At 44.8% G+C, this 23,673-nt stretch overlaps 1 protein-coding gene and 1 pseudogene across 1 annotated transcript in view; both read left to right on the forward strand.

The window, feature by feature from the left end:
- Positions 1 to 13,100, forward strand: part of BCAR3 (BCAR3 adaptor protein, NSP family member) — a 108,932-nt gene extending 95,832 nt beyond the window's left edge. The window contains exons 9-12 of the mRNA XM_036255661.1: positions 3,908 to 4,079; positions 6,865 to 6,976; positions 8,585 to 8,797; positions 12,469 to 13,100. Coding sequence (XP_036111554.1) covers positions 3,908 to 4,079; positions 6,865 to 6,976; positions 8,585 to 8,797; positions 12,469 to 12,647 — 676 coding nt within the window. The 3' untranslated portion in view covers positions 12,648 to 13,100. The remainder of the gene's footprint in view (positions 1 to 3,907; positions 4,080 to 6,864; positions 6,977 to 8,584; positions 8,798 to 12,468) is intronic.
- Positions 13,101 to 18,237: 5,137 nt separating this feature from the next.
- On the forward strand, positions 18,238 to 18,590 carry LOC118626263 (annotated as a pseudogene).
- The last annotated feature ends 5,083 nt before the right edge of the window (positions 18,591 to 23,673 follow it).

Genomic DNA, 23,673 nt, shown 5'->3' on the forward strand with positions numbered 1-23,673 from the left:
CCAGGATGCTCTAGGTCACAGCACCATCGGCACAGCTCTCTGCGATGGCTGAACTGTTCTTGTCTCATTACATAGCCACCAGCCACACCTGGCCATGGGGGGATGAAATGTTTTATTTTGCTGTTGACAGTTTTAAGTAAAAGTAGCCACATATGGCCCGTGGGCCGTGTAGTCCGAGAATTCAGCCCCGGAAAGTAAGTGTTGCCTCTCAGGTGGCCCGGGGATCAACAGTGCTGCTTTCAAGGCTACGTGGCCACAAAGCCGATGCCGTGGTTCCCGTGGCCTGCTGCTTTGGTGTCACAGCCACAGAGGTGTCCCGTGGGAGATGCCAGAATGCCAGACAGGAGACATCTGGGAGGCAGGAGACCCGAAATGGTCAGTGCTGACTTCGTTCAGGCATCCTTGTCTTCGGGCAATTGTAGGTCTAACTTCTGAGTTTTTCTACTCTTCCTGATCAGACTTCTAGATTCCAGCCTCTCTCCCCAAGCCCAGGGGCCTGGCTTTGCAGGTCCCGTAGCTTCTCCTGTGTTGTCTGGGCTCAGTGCTCACCGTTTCAACAGAATTGAGCTGTGCACCAGCTTCCCTGTTTCTCCTGTGGTACATTTCAGTCTGGAAACTCCCCAGGTTCCAGGCCTCGTTCACCAGTGTCGTGAGGTGTGTTGGGCGCGGGGCCCCGGCTGAGGTTGGCAGGCTGGGGCTTCTCTCTCGGCTGCTTTCAGACTTCCACTCTTTCTACATCCAGTTCCTCTTCCTCCCGGTCGCCACTGGCCTGTGGTCTCGCTCCTTGGCTTGTTTCCTGTGCTGGCCTGTGGTCTTCCTGCTAGAGTCTGGGGAGTGGTTTTCTTCATTACAATGTGTTTAAATGAAGGTCAAGGGCATTGTGGTCCTCACAGGCCAAATGACATCATCTTTTTGTGTTTCAGAATCAATTATTTTCTAATATACGGCCTCACCCACTGCAGGCCTACCGAGTGTGATGGCCAGGGCCTCTTGCTGCCGGCCCGGGGCTCCCGGACACACAGGCAGGCTGGTCTTTCTCGCAGTGGTGCATGCAGGAGGTTTTGGGCAAATGTTGGTTGAATGGATGGGTAGAGTTACCCAGTTCACTGCTGGTATAATGCCAAGTCTTAAAGAAGTACACATATGTCTTTTATTAGGGTTACTAAAACATAGCGGGGAAAACACTGAATAAGAAATAGACTGAATGCAGCATGAGAGGTTAGTTTGCTATTAGTTAAAAGAAACATCTAAAATGTTTGGCTCGCCCAGCCGGTGTGGCTCAGTGGTTGAGCGTCGACCCATGCACCAAGCGGTCACCGGTTCAATTCCCGGTCAGGGCACATGCCCAGGTCGTGGGCCCAACCCCCAGTGGGAGGCATGCAGGAGGCGGCCAGTTGATGTTCTCTCTCATTGATGTTTCTATCTCTCCCTCACTTCCTCTCTCTCTAAAATCAATAAAGAGAAAAAAAAAATTAAAAAAAAAAAACACTCTAAAAAAAATGGCTGGGCTGGTTTGGCTTAGTGGTTAGAATGTCAGCCCATGGACTAAAGAGTCACAGATTCTATTCTGGTCAAGGACATGTACCTCAGTTGCAGTTCGGTCCCCAGCCCTGGTCAGGGTGGTGTGGGTGGCAACCAGTCAATGAGTCTCTCTCACATCAATATTTCTTTTTCTCTCTCTTCCCCTCCCTTCCTCCTTTCCACTCTATCTGAAGATAAATGGGGGAAAAAAAATCCTCGGTTGAGGATTAAAAAATAAATACATAAATAAATAGTAAAAAATAAAATGTTTGGCTCAACCATAACACTTTCCAAATGGGTAACAGAACTCTCCAAAAAACAAGAGATGATAAAAATAGACTTGAAGTCTCGGTTAGGATCCATTCATTAAGACAAGAAAAGAAGTCAGGAAGGAGGTAAAGGAAAAGAGACGAACAGGAGAAGTGGACCAAGATACAGAGGGAAGGGTGTGCCCACAGAGACCACTGCAGTCGCAGGTGCTGTTTGCCGGGTGCCTGCCAGTGCCGGGCACTTTGATTGTGTCTGTGCCCACACTCGGTCTTTCTCCCATCTACCCTGTTCCCACTGGACAGATGAAGAAATCGAGGTGTGGAGCAGTCAGGTGACACCCTGAGGCCACACTGTACATAGGGACATGCCTACAGGGTGAGGACAGTAGGTTTACAGTTTTTCATATGGAAACTAATACGATAATAAGTAATGATCCAAGATTAAACTCCGAGTTTCGTGTACTCACAGCTGCAAACCGACTTTTGCCGACCTGTACACATTCAAACACACACAGACAGCCGAGCTCACTACTTAGTTAACAAACATCAGCGTGTGGATGGAGAGGGGGCCCCAGACTAACCTGACGAGCTCAGGGGAGGCCCCCATGGTGGCCTTACAAACCAGAGAGCTAGGTAACCACACAGGGTTGTCTGACCATAAAATGTCCTAACTAAAAGTGGGTCACGGTGGGTAGTCCCATCCCAGACGGGAGACCACATTGCTGTCTGGGTGCCCACACTCCGTCTCTGCTGTGACTGTTAACGGTCCCGTACCCTCCAGTGTCAGAGCTGCCTCGCGGTTTTGCTTTCTCTCTCATCTTGGCGATCGCCCCGTTTTGCTTTCTCCGCCTCTCTAATCTGTCACCAGTGGATTTCATGTAACCCCTTAGGCCTCCTCCTTTGATTCGAATATATAAAATAAGCTGCAAAACTGCCATTTTCTGGGGCATTTTCTCAGTCTGTTGAGATTTTGCTTCCTGGAAATTGCTGTCAGTTTGGCTCAAATAAACTCTTCCGAGACTTTTCGTAGACTGGCCGCCTGTGGGCAGGAGGAGCAGCGGTGCCTGGCTCTAGGGGGGTCGTGCCGCCCTTAGCTCAGGGGCGCGGGAGAGGCCCACACGTGTGGGCAAGAGACAAGCATGACTGTGGAGTGGCATCCTTGGCTGTGAACTTTCAGGACAAGGTGGTCCCAGAGTTTCAAACATGCGTGTTAGTGGCCACGCTGTACCAGGGCCTCCCCACCAGCGCTGTCACAGCCTGGAGGACGGCGAGGCCGTTCCGGCCCAGCGCACTGAACTGCGAGTCCTGCTTTTCAGAGGGAAGGGAGGGGACTGCAGTCTGTGCTTCCTGCCACCAACGAAGGAGGCTGCTCCGTGACCCCATTCACTCAGTCCCATTGTCGTGCGGGGAAAAGATCACGCTGCTTCCTGCTCGGGTCAGTGAGGTCGACCTGCACGGTTCAGGATGTGAAAAGGGAGGGTTGTTGGCGGATACAAACACGATTTCCATGTTATGACAACGTGACCTTACAGGGACGTCCTGCCAGTCCACCGCTGTCCTCGTCCACACCCCATTCACTCTCCGGCCTCTTGACCAGAGCCAGACACTCCATTCTTGGCTCCTCGTCCCTTCCTTCCAACACCCTGGTCGTCTTCCCGGATCAAGCATATTCTCTCATGTTGCTGCCCCTTCCATTTCCCAGTGCAGAGGGCTCAGTGGAGGTGGCCCAGGGCCTCCCCAAAGGGCTTCCCTGGTGTGTCGGGGGCCTGGTGTTTCCTTGGACCTCTCCTGCGGAAGGCACCAGGAGCCACATGCCCCTGCATGAGGAGGGCCCTCTTCCGGCCCCAGGTCCAGGCCTCACAATGCTGGTCCTGGGGCACCTGTCCCCTCGGACTCTGCGCTGTGCACCCTCCGAGGCCTGGCCCGGCCCGGCCCTGCTGCAGGCAGCTGGTAGGGGTGGTCTCTGTTGAAACGGCAGCCAAACCGTCTGAGCTACCAGCACACATCAGGGCAAGAGCAGCACGTGGTGCAAAGCCAGCCCTTTTCCTAGCTGGTTGGTTTCATTTCCTCCTGGTCCTGTTGACCCTGGGCCTGACCTCTGGTCTCCTCGCTCTCAGACACAGCACGATGGCCATCGGCATTGCAGTGGACATCCTGGGCTGCACAGGCACCTTGGAGGACCGAGCGGCCACCCTCGACAGGATCATCCAGGTGGCGGTGGAACTGAAGGACTCCATGGGGGACCTCTACTCCTTCTCGGCCGTCATGAAAGCCCTGGAGATGCCGCAGGTAAACTTCCACTTGCTCTGTGCAGCCTTGGGGGCCTGCGCGCACTTCGCCTTCTGCGAGCCCGTGCTCAGCAAATCACAGCCGATGCTGGTCCGTCTCAAAAGGTACATGGACTCAGTGGAAGCTGCTTTGATTAGGGGGCAACCAAGAGCAGTCTCTTAAGCATCTTGGCCATTTTTAAAAACGGCAGGTAGTTGCCAAACCCACTCTCTCTCTTTGGTGGACAATAAGAAGGTCATCCTCAAGAACAGTTCCTGGGGAACCAATTCGGATGATATGTCTGGCGCAGGTGCTGTGTGAGCGAGACTGTCCATCCGAGTCCCCAGGTGTGTGGGCCGCTTGGGGTAACGACTGAGAAACGGAGCCATTTGGGGCGCTCTTATCTGAGAATCCCTAGAATGGTGTATCTCAGAGAATGTTCCTCAGGTGACCTAAAACACCCTCTGTTATTTAAAAAAACTCAGATTTCTGCACCATCTGCCATATAACCCCGTAATTAGTTTCTGAAATTGCGCACTTTGAGTGTATCTGCTTTGATGGGCTGCTTTTAGATGAGTGGCAAAACTGAAAACCTGTATTTGACATCAGGTAGACTTCACAGAGGAAAATGGCTGTGTGGTCTCGACTGCTCAGATGGGCTTTCCCGTCTCTGACCCCCCGGCCCTGGACTCCTCTGCAGTCCTGGAAGCCCCGTCTGCAAACTGACACAGGCCCGCTCATCCGCGTGGCTCTTTCATGGCCTCGGATTATCTTGGACATGCTGCCGAGTACTCCTCAGAATCCAGCCCTGCCCCTGGGGGAGGCAGCTAGGTACAGGCCCTGCGAGCATTAGGAACCTTTAGAAACAAGAGGCTGAACAACTTAGTTCCTTCACCAATACAATTTGGGGTTGGGGAGTCAGTTCCAAGTATGATGTAATATTCCAAGAGTTTACAAAATTCTTTAGATGCGCTGGAATTGAGTAGGGTTGATACTGGGAATAAGCAAATTCAGCCGTATTTTCATGATGTACTGATGTCTATAATATCAGGGGTTCTAATTTTTCACTCAGGTCCTTTTAATTGGCATGAGCTTGATTTCCTCTTGTCCAAACCTGCTAAGCTGTGTGTGGCTCTCCGGCCCAGAGCTTCCTCAGAGAGTGGGCACGGGGATGTTTGTGGCGCTAGGTGGTTTCTGTCCATGACATCAAACCCCGTGGTTAAGGCCCTGTCCCCGGGCACGTTGACAGGCCTTTGCAGGCGGCTCCCTCCCCTCCAGCAGCCTCAGCCTCTTCCCTTCTGGAGTACCTCCGCTGTGTCGGGACAGTCCTGCAGGTGGTCCAGGGCCTGGGCCAGCCAGAGCACTGCTTGGGGAAGGAAGTGGTAGACCCAGGGGAAACCCCAGAGGAGTTACATCATTTCTGTGTGTCATCCAAACCTGTGGCCACACGGGCCACTTTCTCCTCCCAGCTCCTCGTACCAAGAGAGCATCCAGCAGATGAGATGGCTTAGCTGAGCGACACGGGCTTCTCTCAGAAGGGCCAGGCTTGAGGGCTGAGGAGGAGAAGGGGGATGGAGGAGAGAGGGCAGCATGGTGGGTGGCCAGAGGAAGACCAGCCCACATCCTTTCCTTCCCAGAAAACCTCCTGGTGCTGATCCCTTCTCTCCGTTCACTTGGAACACACAGGCGCTGTTAGAGGCCCACGAAATGAGTCTCAGCTCTGCAAGTTACCCAATTGCTCCTGTTTTCTGATCTGTAAAGTGAGGCCAAAATACCTGCTTCGTAGGAACTTCAAGGGAGTTGGCTCTCAATCCCTAACCATGAGTGCCCTCCCCCCATTGTTCCATGCAGAAGTCTCCAGACACTGGCTTGCTGGTGCCGTGGTGTGAGTGGGGGCAGTCGGAGTCAGTGGCATGTGTTGGAGTTGAGTACAGTATTCCAAAAGAAATGTACAGGAATGAGAGGGGGCATCGTGGCCCGGGCAGTCTTCTGTGGGGCTCAGATATTACAAGTGACATGAAAATGCTGACCTCACATCCCTGCCTCTCCTCAGTGTCACCTCCGTGGAAGACGGCTGGCCGCCTCTCCACATTCAGACACGTGCTCTTTGCCCCAGTAGTTCTGCTTCTGGAAACGTATCCTCCAGACATTTTCACACATGTGCACATTTGCAAAATCTGTAAATTTACTAGGTAATTTTGTAATAGAAAAACGTGTTGAAAACCCTTATCTATAGAAGAGTGCTTAAACTATGGTTTATACATAAGGTGGGACATTATGCAGAAGTTTAACAAAAGAAGGCTGTTCTGTGCTGTTTCATATGTACTTACAGCAAATGATTTTCCAAGCAAGGAGCAAACAAATACGTGTAGTGTGACATGCATTTATTTCCAAGCAGTGTGCACACACACACAAGAAACTGATGGGAAGAGCTGTCCCTGGGGAGGGACAGTAGAGCAATGCAGGTGAGAGTGGGGGATACATTTTTCTCTGTACATTCCTTTCAACTGCTTTGACTTTTTTTTTTTCCCCATATACGTCTATCATCTATTCCAAAACTTAAGCAAAAAGGTCTTTTTATGTATTTATTTATTCATTGACTTTAGAGAGGAAGGGAGAGAGAGCCTCCTGCATGCCCTGCACTGGGGATCGGGCCCACAACCTGGGCATGTGCCCTGACCGGGAATCGAACCGGGGACCTCTTGGTGCATGGGTGGATGCCAACCACAGAGCCGCACTGGCTGGGCCAAAAAGGTCATTTTAAAAAGGGCCTTTTTCAAACTGAGAACACCTTTCTTTCTTCTAGATTACAAGGTTAGAAAAGACGTGGACTGCCCTGCGGCACCAGTACACCCAGACCGCCATCCTCTACGAGAAACAACTGAAGCCATTCAGCAAACTCCTGCACGAAGGCAGAGGTGAGCGCAGGGTCAGCACGCCGCCTGTGGCTGCCCCTTCGGTGTCCGCAGACCATAGGTTGTATCTGTTCTGGTTTGATTGGAGCGTTTAGCATGTTATGAGGCCCTGAGTCATCTGCAGGATTGTTGACGTGTCAGGGTTTTTAATCAGATGCTGGCGTCGCATGTAGGAGGTCTGCAGTTGCTAGAGAGAGACACGGGCTACCAGTCACTTCATTCTCTCTTCAACTTTTTTTTTTTTTATCCTCACCCGAGGACATTTTTCGATATTTTGTTCAGATAGAGTGAGAGGGAGAGAGAGAGAGAGAGAAACATCGACGTGAAAGCGACACATCGAGTGGCTGCCACCCACACGACCCAACCAGGGCTGGGGACAAACTGCAACCAAGGTACGTGCCCCTAGCAGGAACTGAACCCGGGTCTCTCTGGACCGCAGGCCGACGCTCTACCCGCTGAGCCAAACTGGCCAGGGCTCTCTTCAACTTTTTAAAAAATTAAGGTATAATTGATATAATATCATATTAGTTTCAGCTATATTTACATATTTCAAAATGATCACTACCGTAAGTCCAGTCAATATCCATCACCATACATAGTTACAAACATTGTTTTGTGTGATGAGAACTTGCAAGCTCCTCTCTCCTAGCTACTTTCAAATACGCCATCCAGTGATGTTAACTACAGTCACCATGTCATCAAACCTTCTAGTGTACTCAGCTCCGTGACTTCTATCTCGTACTTTCTTACACTTCCTATCTCTTGGTTGACATTCTCACTACATTCATCCACTCACCTCCTGAGTTTGGTGACCATCATCTTGTTGTTGTTAATCCTCCCCTGAGGATATTTTTCCATTGAATTTTAGAGAGAGCAGGAGGGAAGGGAGAGAGACAGACACAGATGTGAGAGAGACACGCTGATTGGCTGCCTCCTGCTCAACTCCGACCGGGGCCAGGGATCAAACCTGCAACCCAGGTACGTGCCCTTGCCCAGAATCGAACCCCTGACCCTTCAGTTTATGGGCCGACGCTCTAACCACTAAGCCAAACTGGCCAGGGTAGGTGAGCATCTTCATGATATCACTCTTAACTCTTTATCAGGTAAATTAGCTCCATTTCATTAAGTTTTTTTTCCCTGATGATTTTGTCTTGTTCTTTCGTTTTGAACACATTCTGTGCATTCAAGTCTTTAGGCCTCGCAGACTTGAGCCCCATTGGTCTCTAAAGCTATAAGTTTTGGGGGCATGTCTCTCAAGCACAGGTCTTAGAGGCTGGAGTCCCCACTGGGGGGTTCAAACCCTTGGCTCCTGGGGGAGAAGCTCTGGGTTTGGAGCTCCCTCCAGACTGTGGTCACTGCCTGGGGTGGGGGTTTGTGGTGAGACTGTGCCTCAGCCTCTCCTTCCTGCTTTTCTGTGGGCCTCTCTCGTTGGTCTGATTTGTAGGAGTTGCTCAAACAGCGTTTAGGTTTTTTGCAGAGGAAGTGGTTCCATACTTAGCTGTCCATGGGAGGAGGTGGGCCTACGGTTCGCCTCCATCGTCATGAACCGGAAGTCTCTGCGCTTAACTTTGGGGGGAAATGATAAGGAAAACTTTCCCCCTTGCTTTTCAGAGTCCACGTGTGTCCTCCCAAACAATGTATCAGTCCCACTGCTGATGCCTATTGTGACCTTAATGGAACGACAGGCTGTCACTTTTGAAGGAACTGACATGTGGGAAAAAAATGACGAAAGCTGCGAGATGCTGATGAACCATTTGGCAACAGCCCGGGTCGTGGCAGAGGGCGCAAACAGCTACCGCACGAATGCCGAGAAGATCCTGGAAGGTAAGGGATGGTTTTGGAAGCGGCTGTGTACTCTGCACAGCAACTGGAATGAAGGGCTCGAGGAGCATGGATGTTCTCCATTTAAAAAGACCAAGTTAGAAAGATGGAGGCATGGAAATTCTGTTTCCTGTATGATTGATCTGGTCTTCCTCTTAGTTCCTAAATGTCTTAAGGATCCTGTTTCTCTCCTTTGTGTGTATTCTGTTGGGTCACTGATGTACAATAAACGGACAGAAAAGGCCAAGGAAGAGTTGGTCAGCTTGCCTCTCATTAGCACCTCCAATAATCACTGTTAGAAAACATGATGGGCCAGCATGAGGAGTTGGTTTTATTTGACCTCATTTATCTGCATGCCTGTTTCTTCTCAGTCACGTGGGGAGTGAGCTCCCTGCTCTTCACATTCAAGGGTCCGACAGGAGCAAAGGCCCCGGGAGAGCCTGGGGAAACGTCGGATTAGTGTGTCTTCGGGAAGGGCCAGCTCGGCGGCAGAAGGCAGGGCATGCGGGTGGGACTGTGCCTGAGGAAGGGCCAGGGAAAGGTTCTGACCTGGGAGGCGGCCACCGCATGGCTGCATTTGTGTTTTACATTTGGCGTCTATGAGGAGGAAGGCCGGAGGGCTGAAGGCTTATAGGCAGAAAGACCATTTAGGAAGCAAATGCGAGACGAAGGCCGCTGTCAGGGATGGCTGTTTTCTCTTCCTCACTTTATCATTTTTAAAATTCAAGGACCCACAGTTTGATCCACAAGGTTAAGAAGGATGTGGGTGGGAGAGGCCTATTATTTCATCCTAAAACGAAGCTGTGTCTTCGGAACCGGAGTCTAGGACTGGCCCGTACCCTGTGCCTCCAGAGGTGTAAGCACCATACACCAGCTCCCTTTCCCCTCCGAGTTCTCCAAGGGCAGTGTAGGACGCAAACAGGAAAAGCACGTGATTCACCAGGTGTCCCAGTGCCTGCTGATGCAAAGCCAACAGACGTATTACACGGGACGTTGTCTAAGCCCGAAGTGTGCCTTCAGCTGTGCTACAGCCAGTTACTTTCAAGGGATCTGATGGTATTTGTAAGCTGATCCTGCTACAGATTTGTATAGCAAGTCCCCATTCCTTGGAGCGACTGTGAACCCATAAGGGTAGAGATTTGCTCACCATCATATCCTGAGCACCCAGCCCAGGGCCTCAAAGCATATTAACGGAACAAATGGAAGCTGTCATCTGGCCTCCAGCTGGTTCTCTGTGAAAGATACTCTGGCGTCGCACGGAAGAACAGACTGAAAGTCTTCTATTACCCTCTCAACCACCAAGACCTGTGACCTAGATGGTGGGAATATATTTAAGGCAGAGCAGACTACTCCAGCAGTAATCAAGGGCGAGAACCACAGGCTTGTGTGACTCTTTGGCGGGAGTTGACTGAGACTCCTTGGCCTTAAGTAGACCAGATAATTCTCTTTCACAAAAGAGAGTCGAGAAACAGGACCAGCCCTGGCCGGTTTGGCTCAGTGGTTAGAGCGTTGGCCTGCGGTCCTGAGAGACCTGGGTTCCGTTCCCGCTAAGGGCATGCACCTCGGTTGCAGTTTGTCCCCAGTCCTGGTTGGTCGTGTGGGTGGCAGCCACTCGATGTGTCCCTTTCACGTCGATGTTTCTCTCTCCCCCTCCCACTCTACCTGAACAAAGAATGGAAAAATGTCCTCGGGTGAGGATAAAAAAAAAAGAGAGAGAAACAGGACCACACATATGGGTGTCAAGGTAATTCATTGGATAAAATACAGTCTCTCTGCAAATGGTACTGAAACTATTGAATATTATATGCAAAAAAAACCCTTAATCTTTACCTCATACCATTCACAATAATTAATCCAAAATGGATCATAGAATCAAAATATGAGTAAAGTGGAAGTAAGTGGAAAGCGCCTCTAAGAAAACAGGAGAAATTCATGTGCCCTTGGGCTAGGCAAATATTTTTTTAGGGCATAAAAAGCATGAACCATAACAGAAAACATTGATAAATCAAAACTTAAAATTTCATTTCTCAAAAGACCCAGTTAAGCCAGCGGTGTGGCTCAATGGATTGAGGTCATCCCATGGACTGAGAGGTCCTGGTTCGATTCGGGTCAGGGCACATGCCTGGGTTGCAGGCTCGATCCCCAGTAGGAGGCAATTGATGTTTCTCTCTCACATGGATGTTCCTATCTCTCTCTCTCAAAAAAAGATCCTGTTAAGAAAGTGAAAAGGCAACCCACAGATTAGAAGAAAATATTTGACAAACATACAGGGTGGAGCAAAAGTAGTTTTATAGTTGTTTGTGTGGAAAATATACTTAACAAATAATAATACAAGAATAAAGTCTGTTTTGTGTACTCACAACTGTAAACCTACTTTTGCCCCATTCTGTATATCTATAAAGGACTCACGACTCAATAAGACAAATAAGATTTGAATAGACACTACACCAGAGAAGATATAGGAATTACAAGTAACTACATGGAAAGATGTTCAAAGGATTAGTCATTAGGGAAATGAAAATTTAAGCCACAATGAGAGACCACCACACACTAGCTATGATGAAAATACTAAAAGCTGGCAACATGTGGAGGAAATAGAATCTTCATACGTACTGATGAGAATACAAAATAGTAGAGCCATTCTGGAAGAGTTTGAGAGTTTCTTTAAAAGTAAACATGTATTTACCATGTGACTCTATATCAAATTCCTAGAGAAATGAAAACACCTGTCCACACACTTATACATAAATGTTCAAAACAGCACTCATATTACTCAGAAACTGGAAACAATCCAAATATCCACCGGCTGGTGGGTGGATAAACAAAATGTCATATGTCCATATAACTAAACTACTCAGCAATAAAAAGGGAATTCATTATTGAAAACACGCAACAATATGGAATAATCTCAGAACCACCATGCTAAGTGAAAAAAGCCAGACACACAAAAAGTCCATACTATACAACTCTGTAACAAATTTCTAGAAAAGGCAAAATAATAGCAACAGAAAGCAGATTAGTGGTTGATGGGGTCTAGGTCAGGAACGGGATTTCTAGGGTGGCGGAAGTGTTCTAAAACTGGCGTGATGGTTGTGCAACTATCTAAATTTACTAAAGTCAAACTGTGCAGCTAAAATGGGTGAATCATGACATGTAGATGATATATCAATGCAGTCATTTAAAAAAAAGCCCACAAAGCACTCTGAACACTCCTCACAGCACTACACCCCACAGTGAGTGGCTTGTGCACATGAATTTTATTGTCATGTTGTGGTGAGCTTACTTGTTACCCTGTCTCTAAATGTGCCCAGGTCCTAACAGGAGTGGGGAACATCGGGCCCTTGGCCTGGGCCCAAGAAATCAATACCGGCTAACATCACACGCCTCACCAAATTAGCCTGACCAAATACAGCAGGCTAATTTTTAAGATGATAATTTTGTATGGCCTGTGAGGACATTAATATCCAAATGGCCTTTGGCAGAAAAAAGGTTCCCCACCCATGTGGGACTCTGCCCTCCCTGATATACAGCACGTGTATTTGTCCTTGGGGGGTTGTTTAAAAGGTCGGAGAGATGAAGTTCATTTTGATCCTACTTTAAATGAGTAAGTTTTCAGTCTAGTTTATACATTGTATTAAGCAGAACTGAAAAAAAACTTGTTTTGTTTACATTAGGTTTTCAACCCGATGAAGAAATGAGTGAAATCTTCAAGACTGAATTTCAGATGCGACTGCTCTGGGGCAGCAAAGGCGCCGAGGTCAGTCAGACAGAGAGGTACGAGAAGTTCAATCAGATTTTAACTGTCCTCTCGCGCAAACTGGAACCTCCTCCTGTAAAGCAAGCAGAGCTTTGATAACTCCCCAGAGAACCTGAGAAGATTACTTCAAGCTTCTCCTGTTTCTTCTTTGGAAAAGCTCATCACTTGAAAAAGTAATAATGTGCAAATCTGACAATGTACAAGCTATTAGTATCCACAGGATATTAAACGTGCAAATTGCACAGAGCACACTTATTTATGAATTGTTTAAAACTACTACTGATTTTTAAATGAATGATAATTTATTACTAAGGTAACTATTGCTAATGTTGATCAGCAAATTGAAGAGAAGACCTAGCTATGTTGACAGGTTGCTTTCTATTATGGAGGTATTTGCCCATTTTAGTTTTAATTCCATGTCAGAAAACTGTAAATAGAAAAAAATGTAAAAGCCTGAAACATTTCAGAAGGTATCAGTTGTATGATATTCTTGAACTAAACATGAAAAAAATGTAAATAGCCATATGGAAATATATCTTTTTGTGAAACAGTTGTATCCAGCCTCTTTAATATTAAACAACCATGATAGTACAATTCTACCTCTTCCCTTTCTGGGTCACCCACCTCCCTAGCCACTAGATCCTGAGAGTAAACACAAATTAATGCCACTGGTGTGGAAAATGTAAGGCTCCTGGTTTAGGTGACTAGCGGCACAAAACAGAGCTGGTTCCGGAAGACCTGGGTTCAAACTCCAGCTGTGGTGCTTGCAAGCAGGTGGACTGTGGACAAGTCAATCTCATCAAGTCCCTGTGCAGCAAACACCTGGTACAAAGTGAGCACCCAGATGCTAGATATTTCATACTATCACTTCACGTATTTCAAAAATAATCGACTGGGTTTTGTTTTTTCTCCTTCTAGCTGATTAGTATACGTTTTCTAGGTTTTTGACCTCCCAAAGGGGATACTTTCTAGTTTATCAGTATCCCTCTTAAACTTTTTCTATTGAAGAACATTTGGAACACAATATTTTAAAATAAATTTACATCACTATCAAACACTAATTTTCTTTTTCTTCCTATCATCTGAATAATTTGGGGACCATATACAATAGTTGTTTTTGTTTTTTCTTCCTCACCTGAGGATATTTTCTTATCAGATACAGTGGGAGGGAGGGAGAAACATGGATGTCACAGAGCCACATCAACTGGCTGCCTCCCACACGACCCAACCAAGGCCAGGGACAAACCGCAATCAAGGTACGTGCCCTTGACCAGAATCGAACCCGTGACTCATTGGTCTGCAGGCCGATGCTCTAACTGCTGAGCCAAACCGGTCAGGGCATACAATAGCCTTATACCTAACTTTTCTCAAACAAGTTGTGATCTCTCTTTGAAACACCCACACGTACTGGTCAAGCTCGGGGCGGGGGGTATGGAGGAGCCAGAGATACATGGGGAGAAACTGAACTGTGTGGCTCCAGAGTGGAGGGCTGGAGACACAGCCACCATTGTCTCTGTGCTAAGCCATACCCCCATACAGCTACACCTGATTCTGCATTCACTCCACCCCGACGACTCCCTAAGATCCTGCCTCGCCCAAATCACATTCTGCCCAAGGGTTTTCCAGCGGCTGCGCCTCACAGGCAGCAGCAGGTCTCAGGGTGCCCTGGGCCTTTGGCTTACTTGCTTCAGCCCAGTACTGACGGCCCCTCCCATGAACATCCAGGCCCAGGACAGGAAGCTTCCAACCACGGATCACCTGGTAGCTCCTAACAGGTAGCTGGACATAGGCATCATCTGACATTGATGTGTACCAGCCCCTCCAAGAGGCCACAGAACTAACACATCTGCTGGCTGGCTTCAGACCACAACAGACCACCACCTGACTGGCTCTATAAGTGGAATACCCGAAGGGAGGTCTTGGAAGGCACCAGACCACACTGGGATAAATTCCACTCCTTGGAGTCAGCTTCTACACAGCAGCTCGGACACTGTGGTCAAGGCCAATTCTCACAGCCAGTCAGCCTGACGGTCAATCCCACTCACTGTTGTGCCAACAACAATCAAGGCTCAACTGCAACAGGAGGGCACACACAACCCACACAAGGTACACTCCTGGAGCACCCGGATCAGGTGATAAGGGAGACTGTGCCACCGGGCCCCACGGGACACCTACTACACAAGGTCTCCCTGCAAGATGTGAAACGTAACATATCTACCTAATACACAGACAAACACAGAGATGAAACCAAAATGGGGAGACAAACATGTCCCAAAGGAAATAATGGGAGAAATTTCCAGGAAAATAACTAAATTAAATGGAGGCAAGAAGTCTACCAGACACAGAGTTCAAAAAACATTAGTTATAAGGATGCTTATGAGGGATTCAGCAATAAGATAGTAAGCATAAAAACAAAACAAAACATAGAAGCCATAAAAAAGAATACAATAACTGAAATAAATATACATGAAGGAATCAACAGCACATTAGATGAAGCAGAGGTTTGAATCAGCTACTTAGAAGACAAGGTAGCAGAAACACCTATTCAGAACAGCAAAAAGAAAAAAAGAATTTTAAAAATAAGAATAGTTTAAGGGATCTCAGATATGACATTCAATGTGACAACATTCACATCAAAGGGGTACCGGAAGGAGAAGTGACAAAGCAAGGGCTTGATAACCTATGTGAAGAGATAACTGAAAACCTACCTAACCTGTCACAGGAAGTAGACATTCTAGCCCAGGAAAGTACAGAAAGTCCCAAACAAGATGAACCCAAAGAGGCCCACACCAAGACACATCATAATTAAATTGCCAAAGGTTAAAGACAAAGAGAGAATCTTTTTTAAAAAATATTTTATCTTTATTGATTTTAGAGAGAAAGGAGAGAGAGAGAGAGAGAGAAAAACACTGATGAGAGAGAACATTGACTGGCCACCTCCTACATGCCACCTCCACTGGGGATTGGGCCTACAACCTGGGTATGTGCCCTGACCGGGAATCGAACTGGTGACTTCTTGGTACATGGGTTGACGCTCAAGCAGTGAACCACACCACCAAAGACTCTGCAAAGCAGCAAGAGAAAGACAGTTAGTTGCCCACACAGGAGCCCCCATAAGACCGTCAGCTGATTTTTCAACATTAACTTTGTAGATGGAAGGGATTGGCACAAAATACTCAAAGTGATAAAAAGAAAGAACTAAGACTACTCTACTTAGTAAGGCTATCATTTAAATATGAACAAGCCTAGCCGGTGTGGCTCAGTAGATTGAGCATCACCCCATGGACTGAGAGGTTCCAGTTCGATTCCTGGTCAGGGCATGTGCCAGGTTACAGGCTTGATCCCCTGTAGGGGACATGCAGGAGGCAGCTGATCAATGTCTCTCCCTCACATCGGTTTCTATATCTCCCTTTCTCTCTAAAAGAATCAATAAAAACATATCAAAAAAAAAAAAAAAAAAGAATGAGAGCTAAAGAGCTTCCCAGACAAGAAAAAGCTAAGGAGTTCATCACCACCAAACCAGTATTACAAGAAATGTTAAAGGGACTTCTTTAAGAAAAAAAGGAGAAAAGCCCGGCTGGTGTGGTCAGTGGTTGAGCATCGACCCATGCACCAAGAGATCGCCAATTCAATTCCCGGTCAAGGCACATGCCCAGATTGTGAGCCAAGTCCCCAGTGGGGGCATGCAGGAGGTGGGCAGTTGATGTTCTCTCTCACCGATGTTTCTATCTCCCTCTCCCTCTCCCTTCTTCTCTGTCTAAAATTAATAAAGAAAAATATATTAGAAGAAAAAAGGGAGAAAAAAAGAAATATAAACATGAGTAATAAAATAGCAATAACTATATACCTATCAATCATTGTAAATGTAAATAGATCAAATGCTCCAATCAAAAGACACAGAATATCTAGCCCTGGCTGGTTTTGCTCAGTGGTTAGAGTGTTGGCCCTCAGACCAAAGCGTCTTGGGTTTGATTCCCAGTCAAAGGCATGTACCTGGGTTGCAGGTTCAATCCCTGGCTCTGGTTGATGTTTCTCTCTCTCTCTCCTTCCCTCCCTCCCTTCTACTCTAAAAATCAATGGAAAAACCTCCTTGGGTAAGGATAAAAAAAAAACAGTATCTGAATGGATAAGAAGACAAGATACATATAATATGCTGTCTACAAGAGACCCACTTCAGATCAAAAGACACACACACACAAAGTAAAGAGCTAGAAAAAGATATTTCATGCAAATGGAAACAAAAAAGCTGGGGTAACAATACTAATATCAGACAAAATAGATATGAAAACAAAGGCTATTATAAGAAACAAAAAAGGACATTATATAATGATAAAGGGATCAATCCAACCAGAGGATATAACCCTTGTAAACATTTATGCAAGGAACCTAGGAGTACCTAAATACAAAGAAAATATTGATGGACATAAAGGGAGAGATCGACAGTAACATAGTCACAGCAGGGAACTTTAATACCCCACGACATCAATGGATGGATCTTCCAGACAGATAATCAATAAGGATATAGCAGCCTTAAATGACACATTAGACCAGATAAATTTAATTGATATTTCTAGAGCATTTCATCCCAAAGCAGCAAAATATACATTCTGTTCAAGTACACATGGATTATTTTCCAAGACAGACTACATGTTAGGCCACAGAACAAGTCTCAATAAACTTAAGAAGACTAAAATCACATCAAGCATCTTCTCCAACCACAATAGTATAAATTAGAAATCAATGAAAAAAACTGAAAAAACACACAAACACATTGGGGCTAACTAAACAATGAATGGGTTAATAATCAGATCGAGGAAGCAATAAAATAAAAATGAAAATACAATGACCCAAAATCTATGGGACACAGCAAAAGCAGTCCTAAGAAGGAAATTAATAGCATTACAGACTACCTCAAGAAACAAGAAAAATCTCAAATAAACCATCTAACATTACACCTAAAGGAATTTTAAAAAGATAAACCAAAGAACTTATATGCATGTAGGTGTAACCAATGGACACAGACAAAAAGGCTTGAGGGTGGGGGGTGGGGAGGAGGGTGTCTGCGGGGAAATTAAGAAACATCTGTAACAAAAATAAATTAATAAAAAATTTTTTTTAAAGAATAACAAAGCCCACCCTGGCTGGTTTGGCTCAGCGGTTAGAGCGTCGGCCCGCGGACTGGAGAGTTCTGGGTTCGGTTCCCGCTAAGGGCATGTACCTCGTTACAGTTTGTCTCCGGCCCTGGTTGGGGTCGTGTGGGTGGTGACCACTTGATGTGTCCCTTTCACGTCGATGTTTCTCTCTCTTCCTCCTTCCCTCCCTCCTGCTCTATCTGAAGATAAATGCAAAAATGTCCTCAGTGAGGATAAAAAATATATATATCTAACAAAGCCCAAAGTGAGTAGAAGGAAGAAAATAATAAAGATTAGAGTAAAAATAAACAAAATAGAGTCTAAAAAAAATACAAAAGATTAATGAAACCAAGAACTGGTTCTTTGAAAACATAAACAGGACTAGATTAGACTCAACTAGACTCATCAAGAAAAAAAGAGAAAGCTTTTCCCACCCCACTGCTGGAGAGGTGCCCGTTCCTTCTGAGGAAGCTAGCCCGCATCGGGACGAGACCATCACTTCATCCAGTGACTAGCACCGTGCCTAGCAGTGCTGCCCAACACTGGCCCACCCCATGGCTTCCATCTCGGAGCTCGCCTGCATCCACTCAGCCCTGATCCTGCATGATAATGAGATAACAGTCACAGAGGATATGATCAATGCCCTCATTAAAGCAGCTAGTGTAAATGTTGACCTTTCTGGCCAGGCTTGTTTGCAAAGGCTCTGCCCAAGGTCAACATTAGGAGCCTCAGCTGCAACGTAGGGGCTGGTGGACCTGCCCCAGCAGCAGGTGTAGGGGCTGGAGGTCCTGCCCCTTCCACCACTGCTGCCCCAGCTAAGGAGAAAAAAGTGGAAGCAAAGAAAGAATCTGAGGAGTCTGATAACGACAAAGTGCTTTCGTCTTTTTTACTAAACCTCTTCTGTTAACACATTGAATAAAAGGCTGAACTCGTGTGTGTGTGTGTGTGTGTGTGTGTGTGAGAGAGAGAGAGAGAGAGAGAGAGAGAGAGAGAGAGAGAGAAGGGGGAGGACCCAAATAAAAAATGAAAGTGACAACTGACATTAAAGAAATACAAAGGATTATAAGAAAATACTACAAACAACTACATGCCAACAAATAGGACCATGTGGATGAAATGGACAAATTCCTAGAAACATACAATCTTCCAAAATTGAATCCTGAAGAAACAGAAAATCTAAACAGACCAATTACTACAAACAAAATCAAATCAGTAATAAAAACAATACCCAACAAACAAAAGTCCTGAACCGCATGGCTTCACAGGTGAATTTTACCAAACATTCATAGAAGAATTAACATCTATCCTCAAACTATTCCAAAAAATTCAAGGAGCGGGAAGGCTTCCAAGTTCATTTTACAAGACCAGTATTACTCTGATTCCCAAACCAGACTAAGACATTACAAAAAAATAAAACCATACGTCAATAACCCTTATGAACATAGATGCAAAAATTCTCAATAAAATATTAGCAACCTGCCCTGGCCGGTTTGGCTCAGCAGTTAGAGCGTCGGCCTGTGGTCCAGAGAGACCCAGGTTTTGTTCCTGCTGAGGGCGTGTGCCTTGGTTGCAGTTTGTCCCAGGCCCTGGTTGGTCGTGTGGGTGGCAGCCACTCGATATGTCCCTTTCACATCGATGTCTGTCTCTCTCTCTCTCTCTCTTCCTCTCTCCCCCTCCTACTCTATCTGAACAAAAAATGGAAAAATGTCCTTGGGTGAGGATAAAAATTATATATATATATATATATATATATATATATATGCAAACTGAATTCATCAATACATTAAAAAGATCATACACCAGGATCAAACACAATTTATTCCTGGATGCAAGGTTAGTACAATAGCCACAAATCAACTAAAGTGATACACCACATAAGCAAACTGAAGGATAAAAATTGTATAATCATCTCAATAAAGGAAGAAAAAGCATCTGACAAAATCCAATATCCATTTATGATAAAAACTCTCAGCAAAGTGGGAATAGAGGGAACACACCTCAACATAAAAGCAATATATGACAAACACATAGCTAACATCATACTCAACTAATTCTAAAAGTGTTTCCCTTAAAATCAGGAACAAGACAGGATGCCCACTTTTATCACTCTTACTCACTATAGTACCGGAAATCCTAGCCACAGCAATCAAACAAAAAGAAGAAATAAAAGTATGCATCCAAATTGGAAAAGAAGTGAAACTGTCATTGCTTGCAAATGACATAATATTATATAAAAAACACTAGACCTCACCAAAAGGCTATTAGGAGTGATAAATTCAGTAAAGTAGCAGGATACAAAATTAATATTCTAAAATCCGTTTCATTTTTATACACCAACAATGAATTATCAGAAAGAGAAATTAAGAAAACAATCCCATTTACAACTGCATTAAGAAATACCTAGGAATAAATTAAACTAAGGAAGTAAAAGACCTATACTCAGAAAATTACAAGACATTGAAATTACAAATAAATAGAAGCATATACCATGCTCATGGATAGGAAAAATTAACATTTTTAAATGTCCATACTACCCAAAGTAATCTATAGATTCACTGAAATCACTACTGAAATACCAATGGCATTTTTCATAGAATTAAAACAAATAATTTAAAAATTTACATGGAACCACAAAAGACCCCGAATAGCCACAATCTTGAGGGAAAAAAAAAAACTAAATTGGAGAAATCACACTACTGTATCAAACTATTATGTCCATAGTAATCAAAACAGTATGATATTGGCATAAAAACACAGAAACTAACAGAGCAGAACAGAGTCCAAATATAAACCTCTACCTGTAAAGTTGGTTAGTCTCTGACAAAGGAGGCAAGAACATACAATGGGGTAAAGACAGTCTATTCAATAAAAGGTGCTGTAAAAATTGAACAAATTCATACAGAAAAATGAAACTAGACCACCTTCTTCTACTATATACAAGAAGAAACTCACAATAGATTAAAGACTTAAATGTGAGACCTGAAACCATAAAACTTCTAGAAGAAAACAGGCAGTAAACTCTCTGACACTGCTCTTAGTAATATTTTTTCTGATATGTCTCATCAGGCAAGGGAAACAAAAGAAAAAATAAATAAATGGGACTATATCAAACTAAAAAGGTATTGCACAGCAAAGGAAACCATCAACAAAATGAAGACAACCTAAGGAATGGGAGAACATACTTGCCAATGATATATCCCCTTAAGGATTTAATATCCAAATTTTATAAAGGACTCGTATAACTCAACACCAAAAAACAACCCAATTTAAAAAATGGGCAGAAGCCCTGGCTGGTTTGGCTCAGCGGTTAGAGTGTTGGCCCACAGACCAGAGTCCTGGGTTTGATTCTGGCCAACGGCACATAGCTCGGTTGCAGTTCATCCCCGGCCCCAGTTGGGGTTGTGTGGGTGGTAACCAATCGATGTGTGTGTGTGTGTGTCTCTCTCTCTTCCTCCCTCCCTCCTGCTCTATTTAAAGATAAATGGAAAAATATCCTCAGGTGAGGATTAAAAAAAAAAAATGGCAGAACACCTGAACAGACATTTTTCCAAAGAGGACACACAGATGGCCAACAGACAACCAACAGACATACAAAAGCATGCTCAATGTCACTAATCGTCAGAGAAATGTAAATTAAAACCACAATGATATATCATCACCTCACACCTGTTAGAATGGCTATTGCCAATAAATCAACAAAACAAGTATTGTCAAGGATGTGGAGACAAGAAACTCTTGTGCACTGTTGGAGGAACTGCAAATTAGTGGAGCCATTATGGAAAACAGTGTGGAGGTTCCCCAAAAAATGAAAAATAGAATTACCTTACGATCCAGCAGTTCCACTCTTGGGAATGTATCTGAAGAAATCCAAACACTAATTTAAAGAGATGTATGCACACCTATGTTCAGTGCAACATTATTTACAATAGCCAAGATATGAAAGCAACCCACATGCTCATCAATAGACGAACAAAGACGTGGTACATATATACAATGGAATATTACTCAGCTATAAAAAATAATAAAATGTTACCATTACAACATGGATGAACCTAGAGGGGATTATGCTCAGATCTTGGGACTCTAGAGCCCCAGTCATAGCCATGAGATGATTGCAACCTTGGCCAACATCTGACTACAACCCCCTGAGAAACTCCGAGCCAGAGTCACCAGCTATGTTACACAGCAAGAGATAACTAGTACAGTTAGCTTCCTTATACATAAAGAACTCCCCATGAATGAATATGGAAAGATAACTGAAGAAAAAAAATGGGCAAAAGTTATAATAGGCTTTTTACAGAAAAGGTGCAGCACAAAAAAAAAAAAAGGCGCAGCACATGAATAAGATGTTCAACTTCATCAGTAATCAGGTAAAAGCAAATTAAGACCACAATGAAATACTATTTTACATCCAAAGAACTGACAGAAATTAAAAAGTCTCCTCCTAAGTGTTGGCCAGGATATGGAGAACAGGTAACTCTTATACACAACTTGTAGGTGTGTAAAAATGTTACAATCACTTTGAGTGGAAATGTGGCATTATTTTTTAAAACTGAATATAAATATAACCCACAACCTAGCAATTCCACTCCTAGGTAGATCTTAGAGACACTCTTGTATCCATAAACATGCACATGACACACAGAGCAGCACTGTCCATACAGCTGACCCTTCAACAACATGGGGGTCAGGGGCACCTACTGCCCCACAGTCACAAATTTATATATAACTTCGACTCCTCATAAACTTAATTACTAATAACCTGCTGTTGACCAAAGAGCCTTACTGATAACATGAACAGATGATTAACATATCTTATATATGTGTGTGTGTCTACATATATGTGTATATATATAATAGACTATATCCTTACAATAAGCTTCAAAAATATTGTGAAAATCATAACAGAAAACACATTTACAGTACTTGACTATATTTACTGATAACTGTTTCATCTGTTTACAAGTTGTCTGTCAGCACCTACATCAACAATCTTGTATGATACAAAACATTGTAGTTGTTATATATATTACTAACACAAGACATCAAAAATGAAAAGGTAACATGGCCCAGCCAGTGTGGCTCAGTGGTTGAACGTTGACCCATGTACCAAGAGGTTGCCGGTTCGATTCCCGGTCAGGACACATGCCCAGGTTGTGGGCCCGATCCCCAGTGAGGGGCATGCAGGAGGCAGCCACTTGATGTTCTCTCTCATCGATGTTTCTCTCTCTCTCCCTCTCCTTTCCTCTCTCTGTAAAATCAATAAAGAAAAAAAATTTAAAAGAAAACATGAAAAAGAAATTCATATGTATTTACAGGTATAACAATTCCCACTTTGATAATGAAGCAGCAGCGACATGACTGCTTTACGGCAGCCTAATGTAAGCACAGGACTGCCTCACAGTGGCCTAGACTATACACTAATGAATGAATCAGTCTAAAATGTTGATAGGGCCCTGGCCGGTTTGGCTCAGCGGTTAGAGCATCGGCCTGCGGTCCGGAGAGACCCGGGTTCGGTTCCCACTAAGGGCACGTACTTCGGTTGCAGTTTGTCCCCGGCCCTGGTTGGTCGTGAGGTGGCAGCCACTTGATGTGTCCCTTCACGTTGATGTTTCTCTCTCTCTGTCTCTTCCTCTCTCTCCCTCCCACTCTATCTGTACAAAAAATGGAAAAATGTCCTTGGGTGAGGATTAAAAAAAAAAAAAAAAATGTTGATGGGCTACATAGCATTACAGTCATATCCATAATATGGTACTGGAAACACTGTTTCTTTTTTAAACCACTTACCTGTGATGGTAGACTGATATGCACTATCTCCAATGAGAAGACAGGCATACTGTACAGCAATGTGATTCTTTGAAAGCAAACTTATAAAACAGTAAGAAAACTAATGCATTAATTGTATATTAAATATCACTCACCTTATGCGTATGTAAGGATAGGCTGTCCACTTCCAGAAACATATGGCACATGATGCCCTACATGATGAA

This window comes from Molossus molossus, unplaced genomic scaffold (assembly GCF_014108415.1).
Source record: "Molossus molossus isolate mMolMol1 unplaced genomic scaffold, mMolMol1.p scaffold_m16_p_12, whole genome shotgun sequence".
Classification (NCBI taxonomy): domain Eukaryota; kingdom Metazoa; phylum Chordata; class Mammalia; order Chiroptera; family Molossidae; genus Molossus; species Molossus molossus.